At 35.8% G+C, this 27,383-nt stretch overlaps 1 protein-coding gene across 7 annotated transcripts in view; it reads right to left on the bottom strand.

The window, feature by feature from the left end:
- The window catches only part of arnt2 (aryl-hydrocarbon receptor nuclear translocator 2), a 122,362-nt gene that overhangs the window by 13,299 nt on the left and 81,680 nt on the right, over positions 1-27,383 (bottom strand). For 4 of the 7 annotated variants that reach the window (XM_065294272.2, XM_065294274.2, XM_065294276.2 and 1 more), the window contains 5 exons: positions 22,449-22,524; positions 14,076-14,199; positions 10,790-10,889; positions 10,225-10,366; positions 6,168-6,336 (listed from right to left, as the gene is read on the bottom strand). In XM_065294272.2, the coding sequence (XP_065150344.1) occupies positions 6,168-6,336; positions 10,225-10,366; positions 10,790-10,889; positions 14,076-14,199; positions 22,449-22,524 (611 nt within the window). The remainder of the gene's footprint in view (positions 1-6,167; positions 6,337-10,224; positions 10,367-10,789; positions 10,890-14,075; positions 14,200-22,448; positions 22,525-27,383) is intronic. The other 3 variants (XM_065294273.2, XM_065294275.2, XM_065294278.2) reach the window with 1 other exon arrangement.

Consider the following 27,383-nt stretch of genomic DNA (forward strand, 5'->3'; position numbering starts at 1 on the left):
GCTTAAAACAAGACAAAAAGTGCTTAAACCAGGACAAAAATACTAACTAAAAAAGTCATTTTTTATAGGGTCACAATTTACACTGCAAAAAAATGATTTTCAAGAAAAAATATTCTTAGTATTTTTGTCTTGTTTTCAGTAAAAATAACAAAAATATGTTTTTTCTTGATAAGCAAAATGACCTAAGAAAAGTCTTGTTTATAGACAAAAAATATAAAATAAAACAAGCAAAGAAATCGCCAATGGGGTTAGCAAAAAATCTTGAAAATTTTTCTTAAACACTAAATTCAAGAAAAATTAGCTTACCCCATTGGCAGATTTTTTGCCTTTTTATGCACAAAATCACTTAAATTTGATATTTTTGGTCTGAAAACTACACTTATTTTCTTGGGTTGTTTTGCTCATCAAGAAAAGGCATCTTAATTTAAGAATTTTTAAATATTTTTACTGAAAACAAGACAAAAATAATAAGAATTTTTTTTCTTGAAAATCATTTTTCTGGAGTGTATAACCACACTTCACATTATAACATTTTGTCGTCATTTAGTCACCCTTATGTTGTTACAAACCCTATAAATGTCTTTGTTCTGCTAGACACAAAGGAAGATGTTTGTAACCAAACCTTTTTAAAGCACCGTTTTCCATAGTATTTTTATTTCCTACGAAAGTAAATGGTGCTTCTGTTTCCGGCTTCATTACAAATATCTTCCTTTGTGTTCAGCAGAACAAAGATATTTTTACAGGTTTGCAACAACTGAAGGGAAAGTGATGACAGAATTTTAATTTTTTGGTGAACTATCCCTTTACATGATCTTACTCAGTTAATATAAAAAAATCTAGGTTATATTTTCACATAAGTCAGAAAACAGTGCATTACAAAAACGAATGGGTCACATATATTATATTGTAATTGACTCTATAGTTGCCAGTACCAGATATATAAATACACATGGTAAATTAGCTCCGATACATTAAGAACTGAACCTGAATTAAGCCCAAGTACAGAAAAGCAACGTTCTGCATCTCTGCCGCCTTCACTTTCGTGTTTAAGGACTGTCCACGTGACGAGGCGAAGATAAATGTTCCATTTTGGTTAATGACACCATATTAAAAAAGAATTATCTGGACATGGCTTCATTTTCAAGTGGCTGGCAAAAGCCTTCAGGGTTTGGAGAGCCATTCCGGGCATGATACACTCGAAATGGAAATGGATTTTTTAATGTCACCTTTTTAACATAAATTACTTATTAAATGGATACGCTAATCACAGGTTCGAGCTTGCGAGTTCCCCTCAAGGGAAACAACAAAGGAAAAAATTTCATTCTGTAAGCCTTCGTGCTTCAAATTAAATCCAGTTTATACAGCTGAATGTAATGGAGAAAAAGCTTTATGCATCCGGATGCAACTCAATAGCAGTTTCACCCCGTGAGCCGTTCGGTATGTTCAGTCTTTGGAATGTGAAGAGTTGCATGATTGTGTTTGTGTATCTTTGCCCTTCGTGTCATGCTGGTCAAATTCCACACGTTTAAAAGTGTCAGACTTGTACAGAAACCAGATCTATCTTAAAAGGTCCAACTCATGACAGATAAATTAAAACCCACTGTGGGGTGGAAAAAAGTCTCTCCAATGATCTAAAATCATGTGATCTTCATTAGTATGTGATGAGCAAATCTGAACCTTGATCCTACTCCCCGCTCACAGGGAATCATGGGATTGATGGATAGATGGTTGCTAATCTGATTGGATGAAGCACTGTTTAAACTTTACTCTGTTTATTTTTACTGATAAATTATACACTTTTACACTGCAAAAAATGATTTCTAAGAAAAACATTTCTTAGTATTTTTGTCTTGTTTTCAGTAGAAATATCTAAAAATTCTTAAATCAAGATGTATTTTCTTGATGAGCAAATGACCTTAGAAAAAAAACTCTAGTTTTTAAACAAAACATATAAAATTTAAGTGAATTTGTGCTTAAAACAAGCAAAAAAATCTGCCAATGGATTAAGAATTCTTGAAAACAAGACAAAAATACTAAGAAAGTCATGTATTTTTGTAAGCTGTCACACGGGTGGTACGCTTTCACAAATACCCAAAGAGTACAGATTAGTATCTCAAAGCACATGTTGGTACCACATGTGTAAATACCTGTACCTATACTCTTAGAAAGGATGTGTTAATTTTTTACACATCTTTGTGTGTTAAGCTTTTAACACATTATGTGTAATTTTAACACATTATGGGCTCTATCATACAACCGGAGCAATGCAGCGCAATGCGCGACGCAAGTGTCTTTTGCTAGTTTTAACCCGGTGCAATGATCATTTTCACGTTTAGCGCCACGTTGTTTAAATATCTAATGCATTTGTGCCCAATGTTGCGCCCATGGGCGTTCTGGTCTGAAAACGAGGTGTGTTCAGGCGCATTGTTGGCTTGTTGCTATTTTGAGGGAACTAAAATAGACTACGCCATTGACCAACAAAAACCTGGTCTAAAGTCAATGGCGCAATATGTTTTTTTGTTATTTAAAGAGCGCGTTAGTAATATGCGCCTATAAACGGGACGACAACGGGGGTTTGCTTATCACATACATGAATGCGCAGCTGCACAAAAACGCTTTTAAATATGAAAGATTATGGATTGAATGTAAAAGATTATTATTGAGTCTCTTGGACATAAATGAGGACTAATTATGAGACGTTAGAAGGCACAAAGAGCTGCTTCACCTGTAGCCTGGTAAATAAATGCTTTGCTTTAAACAAATGCATCTGTTTTTACATGTTTTTTAAATGCTACCCTACAGATTTATTGTATATGATGACTCTGTACCTGTGGATATGGTGAGATGAAAAACATTTTTAGGTAATGCTTAAAAGATACTCATGACGCTGTCCAAGTGCTGAAACGGCTTTCCGCACGTTTGTAAATTCTTTATTTCCTGTTTGTTACAAATAAAGTATTTTTAGAGTACAAACCTTTTCTTACATACTTGTTAATAATTTTTTCATGATATTGGATAGCCATACATTTACAGCAATTAAAAGCCTGTTATTTTTACTTCCATGACTAAAAGAAAACTAGTTTTAAAGGTTTTAATAAAAAAATAACAATTTCAATACAAGTGAAAAACAACACAATTATTTAACATTAAACCTAAACTGGGGATCTTCTTCCTCGGCTTAGTTTTTCAGTTTACAAGGTCCCTCATCTAAATAGGGATTAAACATAGCGCCAGCGCAACTGGCTTTTAAAGGGGATGAGAGCTGAGACTCTAATTGGTTTATTGCACGTTACGCCCAAAACACACCCATTACTCATTACAAGAATAGGAACAACCCTGTTCGACCGTCCGCCCGGCGCACAAACCATTTTTCCCGCCGTTAAATTAGCAAAAGTGGATCAGGACACGCCCATTTAGACTGTGCGCTTAAGACAATGCGCTTAGATCGTTAAAATAGGGCCCCTTGTGTCTTTTTGTGTTAAAATATAACACAAGTTGTGTTCAAAGTAACACAAAATGTGTTGTTTCAATAATAACACAAAGATGGGTGGATTCTGGGACAACGCATTTAGTATGTTGTCCCAGAATCAACATTAATGTGTTGTTTTTAACAAATTCGTTCTAAGAGTGTACATGGTACATATTGGGGCCTTTCACACCGCTTAGATCCAGAACTAATTTAAAGTACCAAGTACTGGGACAATTTAGCAGGAATTAAATGTTCACCAGTACTATTTTCCTGGTTGCATTTGGACCGCCGGTGGGGACTCTAAAGTGAAGTGACTCAGTGATGTAGTAATTTACACTACAAACAAGGCGGTCCCGGTACTAAAATCGGCTCCAGTTCTTGTGGTCCGACATTGCCAAAAAGTGGGCTGTCAATAGCACAAATAGTTGAAGTATTAGTGATGCTTTTATGAAACTATTTGGCCCAACCCAGACCGCCCCACATCACTGTATCTATTTTTACAACCCACCCTGCGACCATTAAATAGACTTACTTGTACTAGGCATTTTAATGTACAGGAAAACAGGCTTTGTTTCAGCCTAAAAGTGCTTGGAAAAATTACATTGCATTGCCCTGTAAACTGTCAACAACATGAACCACAGAAACCAGCATGATCATATAACAAAGCAGAGTTTGTATTATCTTTTCACAAATTCCTGACCTTAAGTTCTCCCGCACCTCGCCTTTTATCTTCACTTTTATTTCACCGTTTGTTTTGTTGTTGTGGCTGGCAGTGCGAGCTGCTTGCCGATTTCGTGACGTGAGGCCAAAGGTTTGGGGACATCAGAAAAGTTACATTGCTATGTGTTTTAACCTTATCGAGGAATGTAAAATAAGAACATTTTTATTGCCAAATACTTGATACAGGCTTTATTTTATTTTTTAATTTCCCGCCTGCAAATAAAGTGCCATTTTCTTTTTCCGACTCACAGGTTACCCGTGGACCTGCAGGTTATGAGACGACACACACATCACTATCAGGTATTTATGAAAAGATTCCCATGGTGCGAAAGGCCCTATTAAGTGCTTTTTAAAGGGTATTGAGTTTTTCCTGTAAAACCACTGTAGGTAATGTATGGGTTTGTGTACATAATGCCTTATGTAACTTCTCATTTTGATTGACAGCACATTTCCTGATGTATGTTTTAGACCATTGGTTCAATCACATTTAGGCTATTAGCTTTAATGAAAAGTAATAGAGCAATTTTAATGAAAGAACAATTATGCACGTTATGTAATGCTCTCACGTCAAGAAGGAATTTAAGCAAAAACCTTATAACTTAAAGAGCAACCAAGAATTTTAATGAACCACAGAAATGTATTTTCATCAACATAAAAAAAGTGTCTTCCTACAAAGGGCTTTGTTAGCCGTGAATATCATCTTTTCCCTGCTGTAGCCAGATACTTGCAGGAACATTTATATCTGTTATACTCATTGTCCGCAGGAGTGTTTATGGGAATCTATAAATCGCTGTATGGTTGATAGTAGATTCAGACATCTTAAAGTGCCCGTGGGATATCTTCATTCCCAGTGGTGCTGTAATGTTAACTTCATAATGAACGTCTGTTAATTCTAGATAGACGTCACATGGGATAAGATCGCTGTTTAAAGCATGTAAGTGATCTCTTGTCAATCTGTGCGCTGAACTTACTCTACTACTACTACAGCTAAAAGAAAACTATGTGTTGGGTTGTCATGATAGTAAAATTATAGTAAAAAACCAAGACTAGTGAAGTAAGACACAGCAAGTAAGACATTTTACTTTAAGTTACTGCGTTTCACTATTGCTTTGTTAGAAGAGATCGCTTCATATGTCCTGTTGTAACTTCCGTGTCTAATATGTATGTTTGACTGTTTTAATTTACTAAAAACATTAAACGATTAATAAAGGTGCAACACTTAACAATACGATTGTAATTTAACGGTAGAAATATGCAAAGGTAGTGATAAGGAAGGACTTATCAGCCGCAATTTAGATTATGATGCCCATTTACTGTGTTGTATACGGTAATTTAGGCAAGTTGCTTTTGAACGGTCAAACACTCAACAAAGCTTTTTTATCACATAACTGTGGTATGTAACGTTACGTGTATCTAAGAGTAACCTCACAAGCACAATAGAAATATACAAAGTTATTGATAAGAGCTTATCAGCCGCAGTTTATAATCTGATGCGCGCTTACTGTGTTGTATACGGTACTTTAGTCACGTCGAGTTTAAAGTTTTGTTTCTACTTGACTATACGTATTGTCATTCATGTGTATCATCGTTAGCACCCAGAATCTTTTGTGGCTCAAACATATTTGTGTTCGGCTGCTATTTTCACACATTAATGTTTTTATAACATTTGCCCACATGACGGGGAATGAAGCCGTCCAATCATAGCAGTGGGTGTTTACGTCCAGGTCTTCAATGCGGCCCGCCCCTTCAAACGAAGCTTTTCTCCAGAGAGCCACTAATCCATGTTACAAAATACCATATTACTTATTGTTTTTGATGTTTTTGAATGTAAAAACCACGCAAACATCATAAGTAGACCTCTGACACACCTCACACGACTTTACTGTTTCTCTGGGCCTTGAAAGTTTTCATAAATTATAAGGTATTAGGATCAATGTTGCCACAGTAAAAAAATATGTGCCAAATAAACAGGTATTACCGAAAGCAGTGTTGCGATTGGCCAGGTTGGAGTAGGCGTTTCCGGAGGGTGAGGAGGTTGCGGGGCTGGACAGAGGGCTGTAGGACGACGGGTCGGCTTGGTAGCTGTGGCTGGATCCGATGCCAAATGGTGACGACTGGGCCTTGTTGGATTGTGCCGGAATCTGCTGCTGTATTTGAATGACACGACATGTTAATATACAGGTGCTAAAAATATCGTTTAGCATTGCACCCAACAGTACAGGTACACATTTTTATCAATAATAGGTGTTATTACTATATCTCATATAAGTAATGAGTTATCTTGCTTATATTTGAATATAGCTGAATATAGCTGAATATAGCAATATTTCTTACATTTCACAATAATTTTTTAAGATGTCAAATAAATCACATATGTGAAGTTTTAGCTCAAAACACAATATAGATAATTTATTATAACATAGTAAAATTGCCATTTTGTAGGTGTGAGCAAAAATTTGTCATTTTTGGATGCATCTTTTTAAATGCAAATGAGTTGATTTCTGCACTAAATGGCAGTGTCATGGCTAGGTTAAGGGGCGGTATTATCCCCTTCTGACATCACAAAGGGGGGCGAACTTCAATTACCTATTTTTTCACATGCTTGCACAGAATGGTTTACCAAAACTAAGTTACTAGGTTCACATTTTCACTGAGTATTCAATTATAGCACTTAAGCATGAAAAAAGTCGATTTTAATTAACTGTCTTTTTTAATAGAACCTGTTTATATAGTGATTAACTGGTGTTTTGATGATATAATGAATGAAATATTTACAGTCCCTACCAGTGTTGGGGAAAGTTACTTTTAAAAGTAATGCATTACAATATTAAGTTACTCCCCAAAAAAGTAACTAATTGCGTTACTTAGTTACTTTTCATGGAAAGTAATGCTTACGTTACTTTTAAGTTACTTTTGTGTTTACTTTTCTTACTTGGCTGAGGCTTGATCGCTTTCAGGCCTTGCAGGTCTTTTTTATGATCGCAAAAATTTCAAGCTCTGGCCTGCCATCTCCGTTTCTGACTCAAACTGTTCCCACTCGGGCGCACAGAGTGCGTAATTCTAGGTTAATATGTTCAGTTTAATTCAGTGTTTTCAAATGATTCCAATGGAAACCCGGCATTTTTAAAATAAGCAAGCAGCTAGCGTGTTTTTTCCGTGCTGAAAACAGTTTTTTTCGCGCTCAGCGTTGAGCGCCGAGAGTTCAAAAATATTCAACTTGGAGGGAAAACCTCCGCTCGTCAATGTCAGTTTTCAGGAGGGGCGGGACATTAACACAGCAACAAGGATCTTGGAATTTTTTTTTTACCATGTCTTATGGCTATCGTCTGGCTAGGAGACCAGTTGACACACCAGCTTTACCAGGCTGGATTTAAGTCTTAACTGGATTAAGATGTAAGTAGATGGTTTGAGCTGGTAATTCAAACCTGAGTTTCCAGCCTGGTCAAGATGGTGGGTCAGCTAATTTTAGCTGGTCGGGGCCGCTGGTCTCCCAACCTGATTAGCTTAGACCAGCTAAAAAGTGCTTAAAACCCCTCTAAAACCAGCCTGCTGCATCATCTTAACAGGTAAAACCAGGCTGGGAGACCAATTAAAACCACCCAACCAACCTAGGATCATTTTCCCTGAACTTTTCAGTAGGGATTTCCTTTTCTAGATAGACGCAAACCAAAAAATTAAACATTCAAAATAAATAAACGATAAATCTAATATTGAGGCAAAAATAGCTTCACATTATATTTACACTTCAGAACAACAAAACAATGTATTTAACTAAAATTGTAAAATAAATGGTTTCAAAGCCAAACCTGGATTGAAAATTGAACTGTGTTGTTAAACAACATACTCGCATCAGTGGCTAGACATTACCTGAACCAATATTTAAGATATATAGGATAACAAGATTAAGTACTGCTATTACTATGAATAGGGGATAATATCAATATGGCGGCTCTGGCGAAGGAAGTCCCGCCTTCCACTTAAAAAAACAATCATTAATCTAAAAAGACTGATGATTCACTGGGGGGACAGAGTCCCACGATACGCTTGCCAACCTGCTGAAACTATCTAGAAAAAAGTGTTTTTTTAAGGCATTTTAAGCTTAAGAAACAAAAGTAATGGTACAATTGATGTCAGGTTTAATTTATAGCCAGAAACATGTTGTTCAATTGTAAATTCAGATATCGGTCTTTCTCTATTTAAGTAGATTGGATTTTAGTCTTGCATGACTGAAACAACTGCCCGGAGCCATTGCAGAGATGGCTGGCTAGTGGTGCGACTTCCCTAGAAGGACTTCGCTATTATTATTACTATTCTGCTTTGACATTTGAAATAACTTGAACTCTCCTGTGTAAATAACAAAGCAGTCAAGAATGGTACTGAAGCAGTTCAGATGAGAGAACCACAGAGCAACTTGGTTAACAGGATTTCTCTGTTCTTTATAGCGTAGGGCTTTATATTTGATTTGGCTTCTCAGATGATATGTTGTAAATACTGCATCGTGGAAAAATATGATATACAAGGGATTTATTGCTGAATAAAGAGACACAGATGACAGCCCATAAAGAATACACACACGCTCTTCGAAACGTATCAAAAACACATGTTCATCCTGAATGACACACACAGTTATCTCTCAAATGAAAGGGTTTAACAATAAGGACTACCCATGTGTGAAAGAGAACAGTCACGTAGACCAGGGTGTCCCAAACTGGGGTTCGTGAACCCGTGGCGGTTCATTAGTTGTTGAAAAAAATACAGTTAAATAATAAAATGCTGCATAACCACAAAATGCAAAGCATTGCAATCCTCGCCCCAGATTATCCTTCGGGATTTAACTTCTTGTCATGCAAATTTTTTGTTTGAGTTGAATTTTTTACCTTGCGCGAAGAAGTGTTTGAGGCAAAAAGTGTGTTTTCGCGGCAATTGCGCTGTGCCATTTGCGTCAATCGCATCACCCTGCACAAGTTTGCGTGTATTCCCCTTTGTATGTATTGACTATGTAATCTACTGCGCAAATCGTTGAATTAACGGTTACTAAATATATATTTTATTTGTTTAATCTGAATGTCATGTGACTGTTACACAACACAAACCTATATCAGAAAACTGAAAACTTGTGCAAAATGAACAGATATGTTTTATGTAACAATAAAAGGTGCAATAACAGGTAATAAAAACACCAATTATGCTAAAATGTTTTAATAAAAATACAACTAATAAAAAAGTAACACATGCAAACGTGCTGTTAAATTATTGAAATATTTACTTAAAAGCTGATGAAAAAGTTTGACATAAACTATTGAGTTCATTATGTGCATGTGCTCTTTGTCCAGCGTGATCTTACGGGAATTCGTACATATTGTACGAGTGGGTTAATTTGAACGAATTCGAACAAAGTTAATCGTGCAAAAATGTACGATTATCATAAAAACAAAAAAAAAAACAATAATGAAACCCCACACCTTATCCCAACGTCACAGGGGCAAAGGCAAATCTAACCAAAATCTAAAAATGTGGTCGTACGAATTAATACGATTTAGCCACCTCGTAAAATATGTACGAAGAGATAACTTAGCTTTGTCTTGCAGTGTTAAACATTTGATGAAAATTGCACATTTAATTTGATTTTTATAGTACTTTTATATCTATGCATTTTGCAGATGCTTTTAACCAAGCAACTTATAGTGCTATATTTAAGCTACACAATATGTGTGTTCCTTGGATAGCATCCGTGACCTTTGTGTTGCCAACAACTTGCTCTACCAACAGAGCTAGATGAAAGTGTGTTTACTTATGATTAATTTATAACTGCCTTTTTAAACTTCAATTCCACTTATCTATAAATATTTATGCTATTATATTAATAGTTTTTTTGTAGTTGTGCCAGTGAGAATATAAACAGGGCTAACAAAGCTGAACAATTGGCGGCAGGAAAGCCCTTACTGCTGACCTCAGAATGATCTGAAATCAGCCGCATTACATAATGAAGCTTATGGAAATGCGCCGATGCTGTAAGTCTGTACGATCATTCTCACCTGGCCAGAGAAGGGCGGTCGGCTTCCAGTCCATGACACCTGGCCAGTGTTGATCTGCCGGGAAATCTGGGAAAGGTTCTGTCCAGCCGAACTGGCCGTTGACTGGATGTCATTGACCCCTGGTACGTGAATCACGGATGAGCTAAAACACACACACACATTATTAACATTTACAATCATACATTTGGCAGATACTTTTTTATTAAGCAACTTGCATTTAAAGGCGGGTTGAATAATCTCTGAAAGACAGTTTTGACATTTGAGATCACCTGAACAAACACACCCCTAACCCAATAAAATCTGGACCTTTTTTTGATAGACCCGCCCCACACATACGCAACCCAGGCAACAATATTGGTAAGTAGACACGCCCCTTACTGCTGATTGGCTACAAGTGTGTTTTGGTTCTCGGCCCAAAAATCATGCACCCCACCTTTAAGATTTTTTATCAGTATGTTCATTCCATGGGAGTAAAGGCCGAGTTCGAATTATGTCAAAGATTAAAAACCTCAATACCGGGGGACCACCCCAGCCTTTCAATTCGAGTTGTGTAACACAAACGTACCTGAAGCTTTTGCCTGAGTGGCCAGGCTGAAACGGGCTTCCTTGAGAGTAGAGCTGCTGTCCTCCGGCGGTTGAAGATGGCACCATCATCTTCTTATCAGCTATAAACACACACACACACAACGTGAGAAGATGGACATTAAAAACCCAGGTTAATATGCAAACCAAAAACACAAGCATGCATTCCTACACGCGCATCACGTTTTCTTTATGACAAGTTATGTTATTTTGTAACCTTGCAAACCTGGTTAAAATTTGCGAGGACTTGCTAAGCATGAGACTACGATCAATATAATTATAAATACACAGTAAAAATGTTTGGTTTGACTTAAAAAAGTAACGCAAACACACCAAATGCGAATTCAACGATTTGCGCGAGTAGATTACATACAAAGTCAATGCAAAGGCACGAATAGAAGAGAACTCGCGCGGGATGATGCGAATGATGTGAATTGGGAAACGCCATTGTGCCCTATTCACTCAAATGGGTCTTTGCGCAAGTTAAAAAAATATTCAAGTCGAACACAAACTTCGTAAAATGCCACGAGTAATCTAGAGCGATGAGCGTGATGCTTTCGCATTTGGTGTGTATGCATCATACTGTAAGTTAACTGGTTGCTTTAATTCAACTTAAAATATAAGTTGCATTTTTCTACATAGTTATTTCAATTTTGGTCTGTCCATGCTTTTGAATGGGTTCAAAGGACTTGTAAACGGACGTATCGTCGTAGTATAGCACGGGATACTTTTACGATGTGCTTTGATCATTTTTAGAGCTTTAAAGCTGTTGTCACTATGGACTCTTCTTTGTGTATTTTTATAGAAAAAGATGCCATATGGGAACAACATGTGACTAAGTAAATGCTGGAAATGTTCATTTCTGGTGAACTTGTTCTTTATGCCATGAGCTACGGTAAGTAACCACATCACATCCCACATTACAACATGATCTTAATTCGCCCCAGAGATGCTGAACAAAGGGAAGAGGGGTAAACAGATAGTAGTGGAAAGAATGCCAAAACATCTTAAGTATTAAATTTATCAGTTAGGATAGAAAGAAAACATCTGCTCTATAGCGCTGACTAAGGTGCATTTAGCTTCCAACAGTCTCACTGGGATTCTCATAGTAGATTCGTTCCGCAAGACTTGATATTGACAATGAGACTGTTGGGAAAAAATATGTTCGAGGAGGTTTGAGGAAAAACCACCACCAACCCTAATCAGGATGACCAACATGGTCCACTAAATACGGTTTCATCGGACGCAAACGTGATGTGTGTTATTACGGTAACACAACGGTCTGTGAACTACCGGTTTTTATTTTTTTTTATCGGTCTGACTAGTCGCTAAACTGATCCTCTGATACAAATACCGTCGAAAATAAAATGTTTTGGTTTGCTAAAGACGAGGGCGGATGACGAGCATCGATCACAACTGTGCCGAGAGGTTTGGCAGCCAGGCAAGAATTCAAGGATGTTGTATCCCATTGTAAGGACCTGTAGCTAACATTGTATTCCATATGGCAAAAAAATGTATTACTCGGACCAAAAACGTGTTTTAAATATATGCTTAAAACATTTTGTACAAAGTGAATGTTAAAACATATTTAGTTTTAACCTTCATATAAGAACATATATTTCAACATTTATTTTTCAAGAGCAACAAATCCATTCTAATTTTACAGCTCATACGGAAAAAATAGATTTTTGCAGGCCAAAATATAAAAGTTTGTATAAAATATACAATTATAAGTGTATTTTTGCAATTGAAATTAATTTAAATTGAAATTTTAACAGGTTTGTAACATACAAAATTTTTCTTTCAATTAATATAAATGCTTTAAAATATATTTATTTCTAAAATATATTTTGAAATATTCAAAAAATATATTTGTGAAAAAAAAAATTCAGCACATATATTTTTTGGCCCTTTTGAAATTATATTTGAAAATACGCGTTTGATACACGTTAAGATATTATATATGAATTAAGATCATTTATTTGTCATTACAGCTAGTACAGATTATCAACTACCTAAACCAGTTGGGACCAGCTTTGACTAGAGACAATCAGAATATAATTTACTTGATGTTAGGGCTGTCTCGATTATGAAATTTGGCTGAAATTGTCTAATAAATTGTGACTATTATGATGATTAATTGCCTGTTTTAGGGCTTTGGCGGTTATGATGATTAATTGTCTGTTTTATTGCTTTGACATTTAATTCTCATACATTTTTTTGTATGTTCATAAAATAATTTTCACACACACATTTTGATGTGATTATTTAAATTAAATCTTTGCTAGATTTACTTGGCATTAAATATTAATACACACATAACACATATTTAAAAGTAATTATTTAATGAATAAATCTTTAAAAAAACAGAAAATGTTTCATAAGAAATAAACACAATAAAGTGTCTGAAAAGTACTGGACCACATGTCTGTAGTGTCTGAAAAAAATCTATTCCCTATAGCATCCTTTACTTCCCTGAATTTGGAATTGCTGTTTCGGAAATGTATGTTTTACCTGGCAGTTCATACTACTTTTTATAAGTCTTACAGCTTTTTTAAATGCATCTTTTTCCACTGTATGGAAAAAGATGGCTTTGCAATGTTACACTTCGCATCCCACTTAGGGAGCGCCATCTGATACTGTCTCATTTATACAGGTGCTGCAGCTCCCCCTTGTGTTTTTTAGAGAGATGTGCAATCATTGCGGTGATCTGAAATCGTCAAACTATCGCAATGAGATGATTATTTAAACATTGTGACAGCCTTACTTAATGTTTCAACAAGGTTCGGGAAAAACGCACCGATATATTGCCCTACAATCGGTATCGGCAGATAAAAGCACATTTTCTCACTATCGAACGATTGTTTTAAAAAATCTGATTATCCTGGCAAATAAATGGGGTGGAAAGCACATCATAACTCTTGCTGTTTGACGATTTTGAATTGGGAATTGTGACAATGACAACAGATACTTAGCACAATACTTTGAAATAAGGAGTAAAAAGCAAAACTATCAGTATTTATCGGTAGCCGTTATCCAAAGTAATTGAATATCTGTATCGTTGTAGACATTTTCTATCGGTGCGTCCCTAGTAATAAAAGTATAAGTATATAGTAGTATACATTTGGTATGCATACATTTTATCTCATGCATTAAAATAGTTTACAAACTCCCGTCTTTAATCTTTATTTTTGCATAAAGTGTCATTTTGATAAATTGAATATTTAGAAAGTGATCACAGATGTGTGAAATATAATACGGAAACATACATCCAGAGATTCCAGTATACATGTCGCTGAAGCGTGGGTCTCTTTCCTGGGTGAACAGAGATTCGGTTTTGTCGATGGTCTTGCCAGCCTCGTGAACACCAGCTGGCACGCTGGCAACCGGCACCTGTGAGCATCAACACAAGAGAGCCAAATTCATACGCATTTCTTGAAACGTTGACTTTTCAGTGACTTTGGCTGCAAAAGTATTTTCCTCAATTGTTTGTCTGCACAGCGATTTTAAATAAAGAGTTCCATATTTCAAAAAAGCCAAACCAGCCAGCTCTGGGATGAATCACGACACTGCCACATTTGTTTCTAAGTAAAAACTTCTTAGGAAAAACAGATAAATTAATAAAATAAATAAATATATAAATAAATTATAAAGCAAGAAAACTATTATATATGAAATAAAATATTGTTAATTGTGCATGTAGTATGTATACAAACAAACAAACAAACATAAATTACCATTATTACTCTGATGCAAAAAGAATACACATGCAAGCAATGTGCGTTACCAATAGGATGCAGTTAGCATCTGCCAATATACAAAACATCTCGCTGACATCTTTTCATACATAAAAAGTTTAAAAGTGTTTAAATATGCAACTCAGTGTAAAACGCTAAACATGTCAATCAATAGTGACCCATTTTACTGTTTTTCATTCATTTAAACTGGTCAGTAAATTCACAATCATTCACATTGACGTCTAAATTGTAGACAGATGCTAAAAATCCGAGATTATTAATGTTGTTTGGTGCAACCCAAGAGACCATGTGTGATGAGTTATCCGTTTTTATATAATCCTCTCTACTTTATTAAATGAACTCCAATTACCACCTTAACATTAACAGCAGATGAGATAACATAACCACATTACTACCTATAATTCAAAACAAATGTGCGCTGCACTGTAGAAGCTATGAATTAATTAAGTTATAATTCATATGAGCCAATAGTTACATATGTTTTATATGTGACTTCACACCAAAAGAGAGAGAAAGAGAGTGAGAGAGATTATGAAGTGCCCCAATAGCCCACGGCTATTGAAATTATACCAACTATATTTTGCCAGTCAATTAAAGGGACAGTTTACACAAAAATGCTAACTTACTATATTATTTGTTCACCCTCATGTTGCTTGGTCCCCAATGTCTTTCGTTGTTCTTCAGAAACCAAATTATTTTATAAAGTGTTGTTTTGGATTTTACCAGTTACTATTGGAATGGATGGCGACCGACCCACATTCATAGTAACCAGAAAACCCTTTAAGCATTAAAAGGACCCCAGAAGTGTTAAATAAATATCTCCACTCGACTCATATACTTCAAGTGTCCTGAAGACACTCCTGTACTTTCTCTGTCGTTTCAGTTGTTACACATTATTTAGAAGTAAACATCCTAAAACTGCCTGAAGAAAAGTTCAGACACTAGAGAATGTGGATTGCAAGAGAGACTTGTAACGAATAATGGATTATATTTTAGTTTGTTTTCACCAAACCCTTTTGTATGCCTTCAGGACATTTAAGATATATGACACGAGTCGAGAGAAGTTATTTGTTTAACACTTTTGGGTCCTTTTAAAGCGTAAAGAGGCGGTCACATCCCCGTCAAAATTAACCAAAAAACCCAAAACAACACCTTTTAATAATAAAGAAATTTGCATTTGTGTTCTGAAGAACAAAGAAAGACATTGGGGAATCAAAAGCAATGCATACTTACAGCATCTATGGCATACTACTGTAGGTAATTACATTTACCACAGTATCTGAAGTAATGACCCACTTAATGCACCTGGATAAATAACTTTACCCAAAAATAATTTGTGATCCTGGACCACGAAACATATGGTAATACGTAGCAGGGGTATACTTGAAGAGTTTGGTTCCAAAACGCAATAAATCCATTTTGACTAATTTGGGTAAAAATGTGTTTTCTATAACAAGAAAGTGACAAGATGAAAACCACTATTTTCTGTTACAAAATTTCACATAGCATTTTTAATTTATAATAACATAAATTTTCATCAAATCCATATTTTTGGTAAAGATTTTCTATAAAAACGGATTTTTTTTTTCAAAATATTATAAATCTATTTTATCAATAAATAAATGTGCATTCATCTTTGCCATGTTATATTCATTAATGTCATTAATCAAAGCACTTACTTTGTCATATTAAGAAGAATGTCATTGCAGTTGTCTTTCTTGGGACGTCGTCGCTGAACTTTTGTGAGAGTGATCAGCTGTAAAATGTTTTGGTCCTGCTCGATTTTCATTGACTTCGAGTAAAATAATAAAAGTTTTTTATAAGATCCCCTGGGGTCAATGTGTTAGCATGACAGAAGCTTGATGCTGTCGGGAGAACAAGCAACAGTCGGACTTCGCCCGAGTGCCTCTCACGTAAATTATTCGATTTTGATGGCTTACGTTTCTTCCCCGTCACAGAAAATCACCACAGGTTTATTAATGCCATAAAAAGTTTAGTTTTGTTTGTTTTTTGATCATGAAGTACAAAGTAGATGAGGAAACTAGGATTCTGTGTGTATTCATAGTGCCGCAATTATTGTTTACAATGCGTGAAATGGTGTGCTGGGATTGGTTAAGTGGACTTATTGCATTTTGCAATGAAGGAGGACTGGCGTTTGTTGCGGTTTGGAAAAAATGGAGAAAAGATGACAGAATAACAGGCGGATATCGGATTTTGCATAAATAAAGAATTTACTTTTTAATACTGACCCAACACAATACTGATTTTGGCGGTAACAATTTTTTTATAAATGGTCTTTATCGCGTTTTGGTCTTTATGCTGATATTATTAGGATATTAAAAGATAACTCCACTTTCATAAAAAAAATTATAATTTATTAACCCCCATGTCATCCAAGATATTTATGTCTTTCTATGTTCAGTTGAGAAGAAATTAAGAGTTTTTAGGAAAACATTGCTGGATTTTTTCTTCATATGTGACCCGTCACGGAAACCAGTGACACAAGTCGGCAGCACAAGCTTCGAGAAAATGAGAAAAAATTTGTGATTTTCATTTTATTGCAGAATCTGTTAGTTGAGATCACGAAGAAGCCTCTCCATGTTTGAGATAGCAGTTTATGTATATTTAAAAGCGTACATTTTGCAAATCGGCTGGTTTTTCTGGAGATTCTAGCGTGCAGCGGGGGGCGTCATTGTCTGTGTGTATATTTACATACTGGATAAGCTTGTGTTTTCGCCTCCGCCCCCAAAGGGAACAGCGTGACTACTAAATAAGGATAGTTCACCCAACACTGAAAATAATGTAATTAATGACTCACCCTTATGTCGTTCTAAACTTGGAAGACCTCTGTTCATCTTCGGAACACAGTTTAAGATGTTTTAACGTTAGATTTAGTCCGAGAGCTTTCTGTCCCTCCATTGAAAATCTATGTACGGTTTCCATGTCCAGAAAGGTAATAAAACATCATCAAAGTAGTCCATGTGACATCAGTGGGTCAGTAAGAATGTGTTGAAGCATCGAGAATACAGTTTGGTCCAAAAATAGCAAGAATTATACGTTTATTCAGCATTGTTTTCACTTCCGGCTCGAGCGTGAAGTCACGTGACTGTAGTGACGCGGCTGTTCCTCAGACATGTTTGCCAAGTTTTTTTTTCTAACTTATAGTGTGCGTCTCCCCAGACTGTTAACGAAGCTTAGGTGCACAAAACAAAAGAAAAATAAAAGAAGCTGGGGTGGAACAAATAACAGTCAGGCACGTAGTACGTCAACCGCGTCACTGACTTTATGCGGCGCCGCAGTCGGATGACATCAAATTAGTTTAATTAACTCGCTCTTGCGGTACTTTGACGTCATCTCTATGACAGTTCTTGCAGCGCAGCATGCGTCCAAACCTACAGAGATCGCTGAATTCGTTATATAATTGGCTACATGTTTTGTCCATCAATATTTTCCATGAAGTCATTGGCTGATGGAGGAACGAGTGAGCGATTGGTTACATCCCTAAAGGACTTTACGTTTTCGACCGTGTTGTTTTTAGATTATCTATTATACTACCTCCCTATTTTAAATACAAACTTTGAAGGCGGGTTCATATGTTTAACGGAACGTAAATAATGGAGTGTAATCTCATATACCCTAGTTACGATGTAAATAGTCCCTTAGATTGTATTTTATATTCTATTACCAGACGTTCATGCAAAATCTGATGTAAACAATAGACTATATATCTATATTTCACAGATTATACGCATTTGTGGACAAAAATGGTCATTGGATAATTCACACATCTGAAACAGACTGGATTCGACTCGTGATCCCCACAAAGGTAAAAAGTCCTGTTTATTTTTGCATGTTGTCATTTGGACTTCTGTCATAAAATACTACATATGATGCTAGAACATCTGTATCTCAAAACGGCTTTACAGGGGGCATGGCTTAGCTAAATGTGATGTAAATGAGCCCTATTGTCTCCCCCAGCTGAAAAGAAGAGTCCCTTTCGTCTCGATTTTCTCGGTTTGAGTATTTCTGAGTTCCTATATTCAAATGGCCACAACTTCTCCAAATCTTATCAGATTTCCATGTGTTACACATCGTTGGAAAGCTTAGAAACTGCACTTTCAGAATCTGTGAATAACTCAAAATGGCCCATATTTGACTTGTGTCACTACTTTCCGTGACTGGTCACATATAGTTGAGTTGCACTAGCCATGTGACGCGCCAGCGCGTCCTTACATATAACGTAATAACGTCAAAAGGTCTTCTTTCTGAAGCGGTAGTTTCTCATACGTCATGCTTGGCCTAATGCAAGACGAGAAGTTGTGGTTTAAAGTACACATGTTTAATTTTTGGCCCTTATGCCTCCGTTTGGATTGTTTAGATTCTTTGAAGCTGCATTGAAACTGTAAACTGTTGAGGTCCAAGTTCTCAATTTCTTATCGACTGAACAAAAGACAAACATCTTGGATGACCTGGGGGTAAGTAATTATCGGGATTTTTATGAAAGTGGAGTAATCCTTTAAGTAAAGATCCTGTTCCATGAAGATATTCTGTAATATGACTTTCATGCGACTTTCTTTCTTCAGCAGTAGCTCAGTTTACCCTCTCGGAAAAACAACAACAAAAATTGTCACTGTGACTGTACCTTTAAAAAAAGGTTCTTATACATGTACCATTTTTGTACAGATATATAACTTTGAGGAACTAGTATGTACCTCTAAGGGACCATTGTGTATCTTTGAAGTACCAATATGTACCTTTTATGTACCCCATTGACAGCTTTTGTACCTTCTTGTACCTTTTTTCTGATAGTGTACAAGAGTAGTATGATTCAAGTTATACATTTTAATACTTTGTATATAGAGTGCAAATCAAATATGACAATGTTTCAATGCGATCAAAGCTTGTGTTATTGTATTATCTCTGTCTTTGTGTTTTTCTGAGTTCTGTGCCATAATAGCTCTGATTACTTTGTGCTTTTTTATGTCCCTCTACATCAACATGAACATATTTTTGCCTAAAGATCAACAGACGATCTCAATTACAAGCCTGCATTTTCATTTTTGTATAAACCATTCCCTTAAATAAGAACTTTCTTTTTATTATTTTGTTTATTTATGTTTATCTCATGCTGCTGTAAAAACCCTGAAAACCTTCCAGCACTGTTTACCTCTAATGCTTTCAATTTGTTCCCCTGCTTTTCATTTATTACTTTGCTCTTTATTTTATAACAGACCGTTTACTTGAATAATTACTTCAAAAACTTAAAGCAATGTTTACTTGATTTAAATTTTTTTGAATGTGACATGCCATTGTTATTAATATAATAATATTTAACCTTTAAAAGGAGTTGATTCAACAGCATGCTTAATTTGCTGTGGTATTAAAACTATTGATATTTCACATCAATATGAAGTTTTAAAATTCATGACAAAACGTCTAGACCAGTGGTTCCCAAACTTTTTCAGCGTGCGGCCCCCTGTGTGTACAGTGCATTTTTTCGCGGCCCCCCGAAAGAAAATTTATGACAAAAACAGTTTTAAAATGTAATATTTTAATTAAACAAAACATATAAAATTATACCTAGTAGTGCTGTTGGTTAGTTGGCTTATTATTTTTCAGATTTAATTACACAGAATTCATGATAAATGAATGTATTTTATAAAATGTCATAAAACTGGGGGCCCCCTGGCACCATCTCGCCCCCCCCCCCCTGGGGGCCCCGGCCCCCACTTTGAAAACCACTGGTCTAGACTATAATTCAAGACTATAATTAAAAAATGCTGCTTGCAACCCATTTTACTTCTCTAAAAGTTAATCAGGATATATAACCACAAAATCTATTTAATAGGCATCATTACATATCAGAAAGTAGTCAGGTGGGTGGAAGAGATAAAAAAGACACAATGGAGCATTAAGTCTCCAGAGCTATGAAGAGCAACATCGTAGCAATAAAATGTTTATCAGGTTGAATGCTAGTACATTTCAATCATAATTGTGACCCTGTCTGTAAAAATCCATGCTATAGTGTCTTATAATCTAAGGCAGTGGTCCTCAAACTGGGGGAGTCCTGAGATGGTGCCGGGGGGGCCCAGTTTTATAACATTTAATAAAATATATTCATTTATAATAAAATCAGTTTTGTGTTTAATCTAAAAAAATAAAAATAATAATAAAACAATGAAGAGTTTCGTTGCAAAACGAGATAACTCCGTTTTTAACATTTTTGTCAAAACATGTTTATTATTATGTTATCATGTTATTATTTTGTTTTATGGTGCTACTTAGCTGTATTTTTTAAGTTATGAAGGTTTAAATCAAAACAAACCAACTGCAGTTGAATTGATATTAATTGGAATGCACAACCAAAAAACAAGATTTCTGAAAAATTAAAAAAAAAAAAAATCTCGTTTTGCAACGAAACTCTTTAAATAAGACTACTAACCAACATCACTACATTGTATATTTGTATATGTTTTGTTTAATTCAATATTAAGTTTGGAATGTTTTATGTTATACATTTTCTTTGGGGGGGCCATGTAAGGATGCACTGTATACAAGGGGGGGCCGCACGTCAAAACAGTTTGAGAACCACTGATCTAAGAAGCGTAAAAGTTTAGTTTCAATCATTGATTTTTAAGCTTTAACATGACCTTAAAGATATTTACAAGATTTTATGTAGAAAACAGTGTCAAAAAAATATAAGGGTCATAAAGGCAGGGTTATAATTCCAAGATATAGGAGCTTTTTTAAGAGGGGTTTATTCCACTTTCATAAAAAAATCCAGATAATTTACTCACCCCCATGTCACCCAAGATGTTTATGTCTTTCTTTGTTAAGTTTTTTGAGAAAAAATATTTCTCCATATAGTGGACTTTAGTGGACTGCAACAGTTTACGGTTTCAATGCAGTTTAAAATAGCAGTTTTAATGCAGCTTTAAAGGGCTCGAAACAATCCCAACCGAGGCATCTAGGATCTAGTCTTATCTAGCAAAAATCGCCAAAAAAGGTCATTCACGTTGAAAGGTCACGCGTTCCAGATGTGAAATGCACACTTGCGGACCATTTTAAACAATAAACTGACACAAAAACACAACAAATTAGTGTCATTCCACATACAACGAAAAGTCAGAACGGTCCTCTTTTTCCATATTTGTAAACACTGGGGCGGTAGTTTTGCATATGCCATGCGTGACCTTACGATATTATTACGTAATATGGAAGGTTGCGCTAGCGCATCAAAAGGCTAGTGCAAGATGAGAAGTTGTGGTCAAAAAGTACTTTTTTTTGGCAAAAATGACAATCGTTTCGATAGATAAGACCCTTATGCCACAGCTGTGATCGTTCAAAGAGCCCTTTGAAGCTGAATCTATAAATTTTTGAGGTCCAGTAAAGTCCACTATATGGAGAAAAATCCTGGAAAGTTTTACTCAAAAAATTTAACAAAGAAAGTCATAAACATCTTGGATGACATGGAGGTGAGTAAATTAATAGCATTTTTTTATGAAAGTGGAATATTCCTTTAAAACAGTAAAGCACATGTTTGGTTAGGTAACTTTAGTCTGACAGACTTAAGCTTGGAGTATTGATTGTTTTTTACTTGTACCAAATGCACGCACACGGTCGAACACACAGACTTGCAAAGCATAGCTTATTTGACACGTACGTGTACACAGACGTTCGACACATGCACAGTGGGACAAAATGCAATGCATCTCCTGGGCTACATAATACATTCTCCTGTATGTGCATGCGCAACCTGCGTGTACAAAGTATGCGTGGTTACAAAAATCCGGCAGTGCGCGTACAGTGCGCACATACTATTCTGATGATAACATTTGCATCACGTGGACCCCTACGTACTGAATTATACTTGTGTGTGTGTACCTGGGACAGGTCATATGCAGTCAGTCCATCTCTCTGGTGAACTTCAAGTTCGGCCTGCTGCTGTTGTTGAAGTTGCCTGCAAAAAAAACACAAAACTTGAACACCTTCACTGTACTGTACACATACAGTTCCACATATGTATGGTGAATGTACAGGTTCACATCAACACCTGCTGTTGGTCATACCGCATATCCCCAATAAAATATTCATCACACCTAACATTCCATATGCTTTACGCACTTTCTAAGGGCGTTAAGGTCCTCATATCAAAGTCTCATTAAAGCACTTGAAAGCTATCATGGTAGCCACCTGGGAGCAATTTATGGTCGTAAAATAACTACTTCAATAGGGAAAGACTGGAATGTGCAGAATCGTTTGCTGAAGCTTCTTTCCAGCAATGTATTTCCAATCATAAGTAATATGACAACATATTAAAACTGTGCTTATTTGGCTAAAGGATATGCATGTTTAAGGGCTAAAAATAACGCTTTTAGCAGATGCTTTTATCCGAAGTGACTTTCAGTGCATTAAAGGTAAGTTTTTTTCATGTGGATCAAACCCATGACCATTGGACTGCCAAAGCTTTAAACTGTGAGGGCAGGGCTAACATTTCGAAAACTGCATGCCATGTAAAACATAATAATATATTCCAATAATTGTATTACTAGTCAGCTTTTAAGGTATCTGCCAATATGTGCCATCGTTAAAATAGTAATTTTTCCTGCAGAGGTTCAATCTTCATCTATTGAATATGACCGTATTCCAAATTTTCTTCTCTTTCGTGTCCGTCCGGCATTTACGAGACTGTCACAACGCATGCGTGTGGCGCTGAAAATGCATCACACATATGTATTGAAAGGTGCCACCACATTGGTCAGGGCGTGAGTGCCCCATAAACACATACAAGTGAATGGTGGAAGTGTGGTTTCCCTTCAAAACAGCACAACACGTATTGCAGCAACGCAAAGAATCGCTCAATGACCTCTCTAGGCATTAATTGTGCATATGTGCGCGTGGTGATAGCCACAGGAGGTCAGAGTTCACAACACCAGTGTGAATGCACATCGTAGATTGACACAGACCGGGTGTGCCTCATACATTTTGAAAAGTGAAGCCGCTGGCTCTTTGATCGCCCCCTGGTGGCTGGCTGCAGTACAAGTCATAAACCCAGCCCTCTCCATGCAAACGAACGGGACTTAGCTATAAAAAAAAAATATTTACACTTCCAATAAAATATTCCCAAAGAATATTTTACATTATATTACGTTTAATTGCTAATTTTTGTGATACGTTTCACTTTAGCTAGTAACTTGATGCTATAGAAATGGGGCGTGTCGTTATGATTGTCGTGGTTGAATTGGGTGCGCAAGCGTTTGGGCAAAAGTTTGATATCTCAAACTCTAGCTCCACGGACGATTCTGTCTGCGCATGCCCTGACTCCAAACTGAAGTTTTTACGTAACGTGGCAGAGCTTATGGTCGGACATTTTTTGTTTCAATTCATTACAATAGAAGGAAGCGACATTGCGTCGTCCATCTTTTTGACGGTCTATGACACAGACAAGAAGAATGTTAAATAAAGTTATTATTTCCTTTCTTAAGCCCAAAAAGTATTCTTGTCGATTCATGAAATGAAGATTGAACCACTGCAGGCACATGGACTATTTTAATGATGTCTTTACTGCTTTCTGGGCCTTGCTTGAATGTGATAGTTGCATTGTGTCAATTGGGGGTCAGAAAGCTCTTGGATTTCATCAAAGATATCTTAAGTTTGTTCAAAGATGAACAAAGGTCTTATGGGTGCGTAACGACATGAGGGTGAGTAATTATTCACAAAATGTTATTCTGGAGTAGATTATACCTTTAAAATGATTGAGTTCTGTGTTAGCATGTTGCTAAGCTAATGAAGTAATATTCCAATAAACATAAAATATATTTTTTTTGCACTCAGCTATAGAAGATCACATAATTATAATTTTCTTAATTTCTCAAATTTTTCTGTAGGTGTGACCTGCCGATACAGATTTTTACAGATTCTGATTTTCTTTCTAAGAACTTTTATTAACAGTATATAATAGGTTACAAACAAAAATCCACTTTTCTGTAATAATTTTTCATTTTATCATAAAAGAAATTATTATAAACATTGAACTGCATTAAATTACAAGTATATTTCCTAAAAATGCTGTCTGCGTAGACAGCTCAATATGTTTAGGAATGGATCTTAAGTGTCCTTGCCTTGAAGGAAGATAGATATTAAGTCCCTGCCTGCCTTTGTCTGAATGGAAATATCCTATTGAAAAGTTGAGCCGTTATTATAAGATGTCTTTGTTCAGGTTCAATATCATTGTGATTTGTTATGAAGCTTCCAATTCACCTTAAAATGAATTAGGGACCTTTCCTTATCTGAGGGAAGAGGCATTATGCTCAAAAATCCCATTATGTCAAAAAGTGATTGGAAATCGCTGATGAAAATACCCAAACATTAGCGCTTTCGAATGCTGGAAGCGCATAAGGCCACCTGGACCAGCACTGGAATGAAATGGATTGAAACCAAAACATTGAACTACACTTGAACTTCTTGGGAACAGGGAGAGAAAAAAATTGAAACAAAAATGGCAAAAATGGCAAAAACATCCATGCATCCAAGTTTCCACAGGAATCCAAAGTCAACCCTGCCTCCCTCCGCAATTAATTCGCTTCATCTCCACGTGTGAGAAATGAATGCGAGAACGCAACAGCGCTTTAATCTCGACATGGGAAATCATACTCTTGTCTGCGCACGGTGGGCTGCCACAGGTTTTTGAATGGTAGGTGTCTCGGAGGACGCAAGCCCGGATTGAAGGATGAGCCGTGGACTTGGCCGAACTCCTAGAGGATGGCTCGTGGTTGTCATGGTAATGAGAAAATGGTGAACTGGGCTAAAACTAAAGCATGGATGGCGGGCACAAATGCAGAGACAACATATTCATCTAATAACTCATATTACAATATCAAATGTTGGCTGAAAGTCTAATAAGCTTGAGTTAGATTAAGTGCAGCGCCTTTGAACACTATCCATCCTTTTAGAGAGCTCATCCAATAGCTCTGATTGTATGTCTGTCTGGCGCCTGTAAGAAAACATCGAAACTTTTGTTGCAGAATTGCTAATGACCTGTCTGTTTGTTGTAAGGATTCAAACCTCATGTTTTCAGTCAATGTATCATTTTACACAAAAGTGCACATCAGATGGGGTCTGTTTTAAAGATTTATGGTCTGGGTTGGTAAACCCCAAAATTGTAGATTCAAACTGTAGAATGGGTTGATAAAACTCAACAACCTTTTTAACAATATCTGATATATCGCAATATTTATTGGTCTTAAAGTGAATTTTTCAATCAGCAGAACCATCATTTCACCAAACAGCCTGTAATGCCTGTAATGTAATAATGACAGCAGAAAGAAACAACTACAGAGCCAAAAACCAAAGTTATGCGAGTTTCATTCAAAACTAGGACGGTTCACGGGAGGTCATATGGGGTTTGACCAAATAATCTTTCCATCAATCACCAGCCCAAAACTGCTGGCATTGCACCACACTGCCATAGGCTCATTTTGCCGCTGCCAAAAAGACATGTCAGAAAAGATCCAGGACACGAAAAGCTGGAACATGCTGTTGCTGATACAAATTAATTTGGATAAGAAGTGTTTAAATGAGGCAGCAGTTTTAAAAAATATATCTCGTGGCAATTCGTATGTACTTTACGAGGTGGCTAAAGCATGATTTATACTTTTGCACCGTATGCTATGCGTACACTGCAAAAAATGACTTTCTTACTCAGTATTTTTGTCTTGTTTTCAGTACAAATATATTAAAATTGTAAGGTAATTTCACGCATCAAGAAAATGCATCTTGATTTAAGAAAATAAGTGTAGTTGTAGACAAAAAAAATCTAATTTAAGCGAATTTGTGCTTAAAACAAGCAGGAAAAAAAATCTGCCAATGCACTGCAAAAAAAGATTTTCAAGAAAAAAATGTCTTAGTATTTTTGTCTTGTTTTCAGTAAAAATATCTGAACATTCTTAAATTAAGATGCTTTTTCTTGATGAGCAAAACGACCCAAGAAAATAAGTCTAGTGTTTAGACCAAAAATATCAAGTGATTTTGTGCATAAAACAAACAAACAAAAAAATCTGCCAATGGGGTAAGCAAAAAAATCTTGAACATTTTTCTTCAACACTAAATTCAAGAAAATTTCAAGAAAAATTTGCTTACCCCATTGGCTGATTTTTTTGTTTGTATTTGCTTGTTTTTATGCACAAAATCACTTAAATTTTATATTTTTCTCTAAAAACTAGACTTCTTTTCTTGGGTCGTTTTACTCATCAAGAAAAAGCATCTTAATTTAAGGATTTTTTGATATTTTTACTGAAAACAAGACAAAAATACTTTGAAAAAGGAATATTTTTCAAATATTAAAAAATAAAATATGAAAAAGTAAAAGACAAAATACTGCCTACAAGATGTGTGCATTTTGAAAATGCATGTTTTTTAATATATGACCTATAACAAAAAGTAACAAAAAAACTTATTAATAATAATAATAATAATAATAATATTTAAAAAAAATAACTTTTTACTTTTTGTAAAAAATATATAAAAGTTAAAAATAGGGGTAAAAGTTTGGCCTGCATCATATTAACATTTTTAAAATCTGTCCCTCGAAAAAGAGTAGTTGAAGACCCCTGGCGTAGGGCCTACGCAGAAAAATAAATCGAGTGTAAATCGTATGACCAAATTCGCTTTCGCGCAATTTTACTTTCACCCCTGTGACATTGGGTTTAGGGATCGAGTATCATTGGTTCACTTCGTACGAATTCACACGAATCAGGAAACTTGTAAAAAATATGTATAGATTTCTGTGAGTTTAAGTTTGCTTTTTCAAAACATTAGTAT

This window comes from Paramisgurnus dabryanus, chromosome 2 (genome assembly GCF_030506205.2).
Source record: "Paramisgurnus dabryanus chromosome 2, PD_genome_1.1, whole genome shotgun sequence".
In the NCBI taxonomy this organism is placed as follows: Eukaryota; Metazoa; Chordata; class Actinopteri; order Cypriniformes; family Cobitidae; genus Paramisgurnus; species Paramisgurnus dabryanus.